This window comes from Musa acuminata, unplaced genomic scaffold (genome assembly GCF_036884655.1).
Source record: "Musa acuminata AAA Group cultivar baxijiao unplaced genomic scaffold, Cavendish_Baxijiao_AAA HiC_scaffold_543, whole genome shotgun sequence".
In the NCBI taxonomy this organism is placed as follows: domain Eukaryota; kingdom Viridiplantae; phylum Streptophyta; class Magnoliopsida; order Zingiberales; family Musaceae; genus Musa; species Musa acuminata.
Window position 1 is genome coordinate 30,001 of NW_027020785.1, and position 9,312 is coordinate 39,312.

The following is a 9,312-nucleotide window of genomic DNA, read 5'->3' on the forward strand; positions in this document are numbered from 1 at the left end:
TGATAATGCCTCAAAATATCAAGTTGGCTCATCTGTCTCTTTTGATGTTGATCATTACAGGCCTTTTGAATCTTCTCTTCCCTATTTTTTTATTTGTTATTTTATTTCTTGTTTTTTTGTGTAATGCGGATTGATTCTTGTTTTACTATTGATAGGAATTTGCTTGTTGAGACCCTATGAATCAATTGAAACCCCAGATTCATACTAGAACCACGATGATTTAATTTAATAAAGCAAAGCCTCAAGCTAAACTCAAAGGTTCTCTGAGTAAGAACCCTTTGATGATCACTTATTCGATGAATGTAATGACTCAACAAAATCTAGAAAAAGAGTTGTCCTTCGGTCAAGAAAAAAATAAGTCCGAAGGAAGAAAAATCGTTTGATTTAGGAAATATCTATTTGAAAATTTCTGAGTCCGGTTGCGAGGTCTGAATAGTAGGTATGAATCATAGTTTTAATATTTCTTTTATTAATCTATTCTATATTCTATATATATTCCGTGCTCCAGATACTAGAATAACTATCCGACGAAATAGAATCATCTCGATAGAGATAACAGGACCATTCTCTGTATTATCAATAGGATCAATTATAACAAGTCACACACTCATATTCCGGAGATACCGAAACAAATAAATTCCACGGTCGAACTACCAGAATGGTCTAGAAATCCGAGTTTTAAGTAAAGTAATTTTTTTGATTGAAAACTAGGACTTCAAAGTTCTTATAAACTTAACTCATTGTAATTCCATCCAGTAAAACGGAAGAATTATAAATTTCCAAAATAATAGATAGGAATACCGTAAATAGGGCCATTGCGACTCCCATTAATGGTGTAGTCCCCCAGCCCGGAGCTACTTTACCATATTCCGAATTCAATGGTTTCAATAAATTCCCTACAGTAGTTTGTCTTGGCCCAGATCTAGAACTATCCTCAACGGTTTGTGTAGCCATAAATCCTATTTAATCATTGGTTGAGATCTGTTGACTTTGTATACCATTCCGTTGTAGTTGTAAATAAACGATCTTATCGTAGATCCATTGTGATCTTGAAATTGTCTAAAAATGGAAACAGCAACCCTAGTCGCCATCTTCATATCTGGTTTACTTGTAAGCTTTACTGGGTACGCCTTATATACCGCTTTTGGGCAACCCTCACAACAACTAAGAGATCCATTCGAAGAACACGGGGACTAGTTGAAGTAATGAGCCTCCCATATGGGGAGACTCATTACTTCAACTGAGATAATGAAAAATTATTTCATTTTTTAGTTGGAACCTTAGGCGGTTCTCGAAAAAAGATAGCGAAAAAAATTATCCCTAAAGTCGAGACTAAAAGGAATGTATAAACCAATGCTTCCATAGATTCGATCGTGGTTTACAATTATAGCTTCCACACCTATTCATTTGGCATCATTTACCATATAAAGAAAAGGAAAGAGTCAAAGAAAAGATGGTGATTCAAGTCAAGATTTCTTCAGTACCCTAACCCTATGTCAAATCAAAAAAAGAGGCGAAAGATACCAGAGCAATGTTGTATCAGACTACTTGTCTCTTTGTAGTTGGATCCCCAAGTTTTTGGAATGCTCCAAATTCCACTTGAGCATCCAAATCTGGATCAATGCCAGCAAAAACATCTCTGAACAAGGTTCTAGCGCCATGCCAAATGTGTCCGAAAAAGAAGAGCAAAGCAAACGTAGCATGGCCAAAAGTGAACCAACCCCTTGGACTGCTACGAAAAACGCCATCAGATTTCAAAGTAGCCCGATCTAATTCAAAAATTTCACCTAATTGGGCACGTCTAGCATATTTTTTTACAGTCGCAGGATCACTATAACTGACTCCATTGAGTTCGCCACCATAGAACTCAACAGTTACACCTACTTGTTCAACACTATACTTTGATTCTGCCCTTCTAAAAGGAACATCGGCTCTAACAATTCCGTCTCCATCTACCAAAACTACCGGAAATGTTTCAAAAAAGGTAGGCATACGACGTACAAAAAGCTCGCGCCCTTCTTTATCTCTAAAGACGGGGTGTCCTAACCACCCAACAGCTATTCCATCCCCGTTGTCCATTGACCCTGCTCTGAATAATCCCCCTTTTGCTGGATTATTACCAATGTAATCATAAAAAGCTAATTTTTCGGGAATTTTAGACCAAGCTTCCGATAAACTCAGATTTTGGGCTAGTCCGGCGCTAACTCTTCGATATATTTCTTGCTGAAAGTATCCCTGATCCCACTGATAACGAGTGGGACCAAATAATTCGATTGGGGTAGTTGCTGAACCATACCACATAGTTCCAGCAACAACGAAAGCTGCAAAAAAAACAGCAGCGATACTACTGGAAAGTACAGTTTCAATATTGCCCATACGTAATCCTTTGTATAGACGTTGAGGCGGACGGACACTAAGATGGAATAAGCCTGCTAATATGCCCAATGTACCCGCTGCAATATGATGAGAGGCTATTCCTCCGGGAACAAAAGGATCAAAGCCTTCTGCGCCCCACGCTGGACTTACGGGTTGTACTTTTCCAGTTAGTCCATAAGGATCGGACACCCATATTCCAGGACCATACAAACCTGTTACATGAAATGCGCCAAAGCCAAAGCAAGCCAACCCTGAGAGAAATAAATGAATTCCAAAGATCTTAGGCAAATCCAAAGATGGTTTGCCCGTACGTTCATCACAGAATATTTCTAGGTCCCAATACACCCAATGCCAGATAGCTGCCAAGAAGCACAAGCCAGAAAACACAATATGTGCCCCTGCCACACCTTCATAACTCCAAATACCGGGATTCGTTACAGTTCCTCCTGAAATACTCCAACCACCCCACGAATTGGTTATTCCTAAACGAGTCATGAAGGGTATAACGAACATACCTTGTCTCCACATTGGATCAAGAGCGGGGTCAGAGGGATCAAAAACCGCTAATTCGTATAAAGCCATCGAACCGGCCCAACCAGCAACTAGGGCTGTATGCATTATATGGACAGAAAGCAATCGACCGGGATCATTCAATACGACAGTATGAACACGATACCAAGGCAAACCCATGGAAATACCCCTTTATCAAAGAAAAATAGACACTATGTCACTTTATTTTATCGCATTGGAAAAGACTATACTATGTATCTAACCTTTTCAGTAGATTCCGTATGAGAAAGGGTTAATTTTTATTCCGTTCCATTGAAAATAATGGAACAATTCTGTTCGTAAGAACAAAGAGAAGCAGATCTATTCTATACCCGATAAGTACCAATACGCAATGGGAGGATTAGTTCTACTTTCGGGAAACGAATGCATAGATACTTGTTTATTACTCCAACGATTGATCCGTTAGTTAAAATTTTTCTTTATTCATTCTGTCTTACTCTATAAAATAAACCTTCCAATTTATGTATAAAAATCTATGTATAAAATACAATAAACAGAAAAAGGGATGAAGACGATAAAGCCATTGTTATGTTTCCACATTAAAGTGAAGTATAGTACTCAATTTTTTCTTTAATTTAATGCCCGTTGGTGTTCCAAAAGTACCTTTTCGGAGTCCTGGAGAGGAAGATGCAGTTTGGGTTGACTTATAGTGCGACTTGTCAGACATATTGGGTTATATGGAATTTACCCGTTCTCTCCCTCGATCGAAATATCCTCTGTTTCGCCTAAGAAATATTGTATTGAGTGAACCATCAATCATTCGGAGCGTGAAGTGCAATTAGATCAATTTATTTATTTTGAGGATCAATTAGGAGAATTTATGGTTGACTTGGAAAAATAAAAATAAAATAAAGTAATAAAGTATCCAGATAAAATAAAGTAATAAAGTATCCAGGCTCCGTTCAGAAAATACCAAATTGGTAATCCATGTAATGTATGATTACCGCTTGTATCATAAACGATTCTTATCCTTATTATAGGAGTGATTTCAAACGTCCAACCAATAACCAACGGAATAGTATGATGAGTACATCGAATGATTGGGGAAAGGCATGAAACGAATTGAAAAAAAAAAGTCGTAACAAAAAGAAGTGGTACTGAGACCATTTGCCCTATATGTGCAAATGGAATTCGGACAGATCTTTTCCCGGAGTAGAACATGAACCTAAAAGAATTGAAAAGGCCCATTCAGAAACAAGAAAATTACATCGTGATTTGAATGTCGATGAAACAATACATCAATGAGAGAGATTTGTTCAATTTCAATAAGTTCAGTAAATTCTTTTTTTATAGGTAAGGAAGCCAAAACTCATCTCATGTCTTTTTAAAAATGGAAGCTTTATTAGAAAAACAAAAACCTATTACAGAAAAAAAAAAAAAAAAAATAGAACTGGAATCGACACATTGATTCTTTTTTCGCAATTTTTTTGAACCGTATGCATCCAAAGGTGCACGTACAGTTCCTAAAGGAACCAATTTTGTCCTAATCAACCGACTTCATCGAGAAAGATTACTTTTTTTAGGTCAAGAGGTTAATAGCGAGATCTCAAATCAAATTGTTGGTCTCATGGTATATCTCAGTATAGAAGATAATACTAGGGATCTTTTTTTGTTTATAAACTCTCCCGGCGGATGGGTAGTATCAGGAATAGCTATTTATGATACTATGCAATTTGTGCCACCCGATGTGCATACAATATGCATGGGGTTAGCCGCTTCTATGGGATCTTTCATTCTGATCGGAGGAGAAATTACCAAACGTCTAGCATTCCCTCACGCTTGGCGCCAATGAGTTTTTATTTGAAAAAAAAAAGAAAGACTATGCCTTCGCCATATTGAATATGAATAATAAGTAATAATAGCATGGCACTTCGAGTTCGATATGAACAAACCATTATTGTTTTTTCATAACATGAGATTTTGTATCGAGATAGTAGTATGAAACAAAGGTTATTTCCGATTTGTTGATTTTATGTGTCGGGGGTACATTTCAGCGTCACAAACCATTTTTCTTCCACACCAGAAGTTTCTTTCTGATATTTATGTTATGGAAGAGTACGAAAATGAAAAAAAAAAAGATCAGTTTTCCTTATTTGATCGTATCAGAAAGGCACTTTGGGATTGCTAAATCACAGACGAGATAAATATATAAAGCAACAGAACCATCATAGTATTTTTGACTCCTACGAAAGGAAGGGTGGTAAATGGATCATTCAACGATCTGAATCAGATGGATTCTCTTTCTTTCTTAGATAGAATAGAAGAGAAGAAAAAAGTAAATTCCATTGCGGAGCCGTATGCAACGCACAGAAGATGCCTGTACGGTTGTTCAATTTCTTCTTGTTATTTTTTTTTTATCCCTTACATTAGCCCAATCATACGAGATAGAGGAACCGTTCATGATGTTATATCAATATCAATATATTTAGGGTCATGATTCATCAACCTGCTAGTTCTTTTTATGAATCACGAACAGGGGAATTTGTCCTGGAAATGGAAGAACTACTGAAACTTCGTGAAACCCTCACAAAGGTTTATGTACAAAGAACGGGCAAGCCTTTATGGGTTGTATCCGAAGACATGGAAAGGGATGTTTTTATGTCAGCAACAGAAGCCCAAGCTCATGGCATTGTTGATCTCGTAGCGGTCGAAAATGAAAATACCGGGGATTTCGTGTAAATCCATTTCAAACCATAATTCGAATTTTCTGTGATTTGGTATTGAATAGAAAAAATTCATAATCATCAATCCAATCATCAGGTTAAGATCGATCTAAACCAACCCATTCCATTCTAATTCTATATATACATATATATATATACGACATGCCAACTATTAAACAACTTATTAGAAACGCAAGACAGCCGATAAGAAATGTTACGAAATCTCCCGCTCTTAGAGGATGTCCTCAGCGTCGAGGAACATGTACTAGGGTGTATGTGCGACTCGTTCAGATCATGAGTTCGAACAAATGAGACAATTTTTCCAGTGTCAATGACCGGTACCAATGAATAGGGTAAATGGAAAAGATCTATCATATACCTATATTGTGTATGGAATTTATGGTTTCCATTGGTGCAAATCCAATCACCTAGATTTGAGATGAAAAGCAATTCCCCATTGGTAGCAAATAGTTATCCATTAAGCGGAGGAAATAGTATTATAAGAAGCAAAAAGATTATGCGCCTATTGTTAAAAGAGCGGACTAAGAGGGTCAGCTACCTAGCCAACTTTCCTAATTAAATGCCGTCACTGTATAGATAACTCTTAGTGTGAAAAGAGTTATTACTCTATAATTGATGGGTAGAGCCAAAGAGTGTGAACTATACAAGTTCACAATACCATTTGGTTAAATGAAAGAAGAGGCTCCGGTGTATAGAGAGGACCTCACCGTTTAAGAAGTAACCATAGAAACGATGGAACCCACTATTTTTTTTGAGTATCATTATAATTTCTTATTTGCAGGTGAAATGCCTGGACGGAATAAAAAATTGTGGTCAGGAAGGTTATAGTAGCAAAAGCCATTGGAATTTATATTTTATATATCGGAATAATCCGTTTTGTTATTAATCGACCGTGAGAGGGGAAAAGGATGACTGAAAGAATCGAAATCAATTAGTTATTCATTAAGGTTTAATTTGATTCAATGACCAGAGTTAGACGGGGATATACAGCTCGGAGACGTCGAACAAAAATTCGTTTATTTGCATCAACCTCTAGAGGAGCTCATTCAAGACTTACTCGAACGATTACTCAACAGAAAATGAGAGCTTTGGCTTCCTCTCATCGAGATAGAGGCAGGCAAAAGAGGGATTTTCGTCGTTTGTGGATCACTCGGATAAATGCAGTAACTCGTGATAATAAGGTATTGTATAGTTATAGTAGATTAATACACAATCTGTACAAGAAGCAATTGCTTCTTAATCGTAAAATACCTGCACAAATAGCTATATCAAATAAGAATTGTCTTTACATGATTTCCAACAAGATCATCAAATAAAGTAGATTCTAAAGTAATATACAGTACAGGAATGATTGAAACAGAATTCCCCGGAGAAGGAACTCCGGGAAAATAGAATAAAAAGAAATTAAGATAGTAATAGGAATGAACGAATATGTTTCAATAAAAAAAATTTTCTCCATTTTTTGTTTCTTATAACACAGGAACCCGCTCTAGATTCTAGGCCTTTTCGAACAAAACATCAATCTGAGCTTGAGTTACAATTGGAGTTTTGAGTCAATTGAAGAGTATGTCTATTTATTTTTGGTTCTAGGACCAGTAGTTCTGGGGATCGACTCGGCTCTCTCAAATTGTTTCTCATTATTAAGAAAAGGTAACAAAGATAAAATACGGGCTTGCTTTATAGCAATAGTAATTAATCGTTGTTGTTTCAAAGTCAATCTATTCACCCGCCTAGATAATATTTTTCCTTGTTCACTAATAAATCGACTAATTAAACTCATGTTTCTATAATCGATTCGATCCCCCGATCCAATTGGGGGCAAACGCCTACGAAAAGATCGCTTGGATTTACGAAAAGATTGCTTGGATTTATCCATGGTTTATTCCTTATTTCTAAAATTCTATTTCTTTATTCACTTCAGTTCAGATCCGACCAAAATAGGCTTTGATTTGTATACATTATGTATATTATATATCTTATACATTATGTATATTATACATTATGTATATTATATATGTTAAATATATGTTAAGTATGTTAAATATATGTTAAGTTCTTCTAAATATATGTTAAGTTCTTCCTCTTCCTTGGCGAGAGCGCACACGCGTTCTGTTCGATCTATTTCTTTATTTCTCCATGAATCGTATGCTTGTTACAATAGCGACAAAATTTTCTCAATTCTAATCGACCAGGCGTATTGTGTCGATTCTTTTGAGTAATATATCTAGAAATACCTGGCGATTCTTTATTGACATCATTTCGGGCACAACTGGTACATTCCAAAATAACTATGACTCTGACATCTTTACCCTTGGCCATGAACCTCCTTTGAATTTTGGATCGGCTTAACTCTTCTATTTTCGATCCGAGCTGAAGAAGAAGAAAAGAACAAAAAAAATCGATAGAAGTTACTAACTAGAAATGGAATTTCTAAGTATTTCGTTGCAATTATCATTTCATTATATAATGATAATTAATATTATATTAATGGAGTAACAATTTTACTAGAATAATAAAGTAATAATTTAATGGAGTAATAATTAAATAATACAATTTCTTTCTAACTCTCAATTGTTCCTATCCTAAATCTCAATATTTTATTAATATTTATTTTATTTATTATTTAAGTTAAATATCTTCTTTCTATGCTATGATTTCGTGGAACTCGCCGTAGACTGGATCCACATTTTCATTTCTGTTCTCCAAAATTCGATCTTCGATCTACCACATTTTTGCTGAGGTTCAATACACTTTTTTCTTTTCCTTCCTATCCTAAAGAACTGAAAAAATAGGGGCGAAATTCGAAATTTTAGTCACGTGGAATTGTATCTCTAATTTTCTTCATTTCTTCGCATATCAATCAATAACTAGAATTAAAAAAAGGGGAATGACAAGGCATCCGGAAATAACCGATTAATTTCTATCAATAGGCCTGCTAAAGACCCAAACCATAGAGTACTTAGCACAGGTGCCACGGAGAGATATGTTTTTATATCTCGCATTGAAAATCCTCCTTCTATTATGGATTGTAATACATATATGGTCAGATGCTGTAGTTCAAGATCATTTGTATTTTTTTACACGGAATTCCTAACTAAACAGGATTCCTAACTAAAATAGATATGTACAATGAAGCAATAGATTTTTTTCTTTTTTTGTAAAAGAAAAAAAATCTAATCCCTTGTTCCTGAGCATTACTGATAAATATTAACTTTTTTATACGTTAGGTTTCAGATGTATATAATTCTTTTATTATATGAAACCAAAAAGAAGAAATGACAAGAAAATTGTATATAGATGGAGGAGAAAATGACGATATGGAAAACAAGACAGGGATTTTGTACAATGAAACTGTACAACAATTTTGAAAAGGGATGTAGCGCAGCTTGGTAGCGCGTTTGTTTTGGGTACAAAATGTCACGGGTTCAAATCCTGTCATCCCTACCTATTACTTCTCCCATGGGCAGTAACGAGGGATTCATTGAGATCGATTAAAATTGGACATAATCTTCCGGTCTTGCATACTATATGTATGCAAGACGTATTGGGGGTAGAAAAATTACTTTTCTTTACAGTACAGTCGTATCTCCTGTCATAAGGATAAGAAAGCGCTCTTAGTTCAGTTCGGTAGAACGCGGGTCTCCAAAACCCGATGTCGTAGGTTCAAATCCTACAGAGCGTG

The 9,312-nt window shown here is 35.7% G+C and overlaps 1 protein-coding gene and 2 non-coding genes across 3 annotated transcripts in view; 2 read left to right on the plus strand and 1 right to left on the minus strand.

The window, feature by feature from the left end:
* Nucleotides 1-3,345, minus strand: part of LOC135661381 (photosystem II CP47 reaction center protein) — a 4,391-nt gene extending 1,046 nt beyond the window's left edge. Inside the window, exon 1 of the mRNA XM_065176509.1 lies at nt 1-3,345. This exon is cut by the window's left edge and continues 1,046 nt beyond it. Coding sequence (XP_065032581.1) covers nt 1,540-3,066 — 1,527 coding nt within the window. The 5' untranslated portion in view covers nt 3,067-3,345 and the 3' untranslated portion in view covers nt 1-1,539.
* Nucleotides 3,346-9,000: 5,655 nt separating this feature from the next.
* Nucleotides 9,001-9,074, plus strand: TRNAP-UGG (transfer RNA proline (anticodon UGG)). Its single transcript has one exon. It is a non-coding gene; the product is annotated as a tRNA-Pro (tRNA).
* A 164-nt stretch (nt 9,075-9,238) lies between these two features.
* TRNAW-CCA (transfer RNA tryptophan (anticodon CCA)) lies at nt 9,239-9,312 on the plus strand. Its single transcript has one exon. It is a non-coding gene; the product is annotated as a tRNA-Trp (tRNA).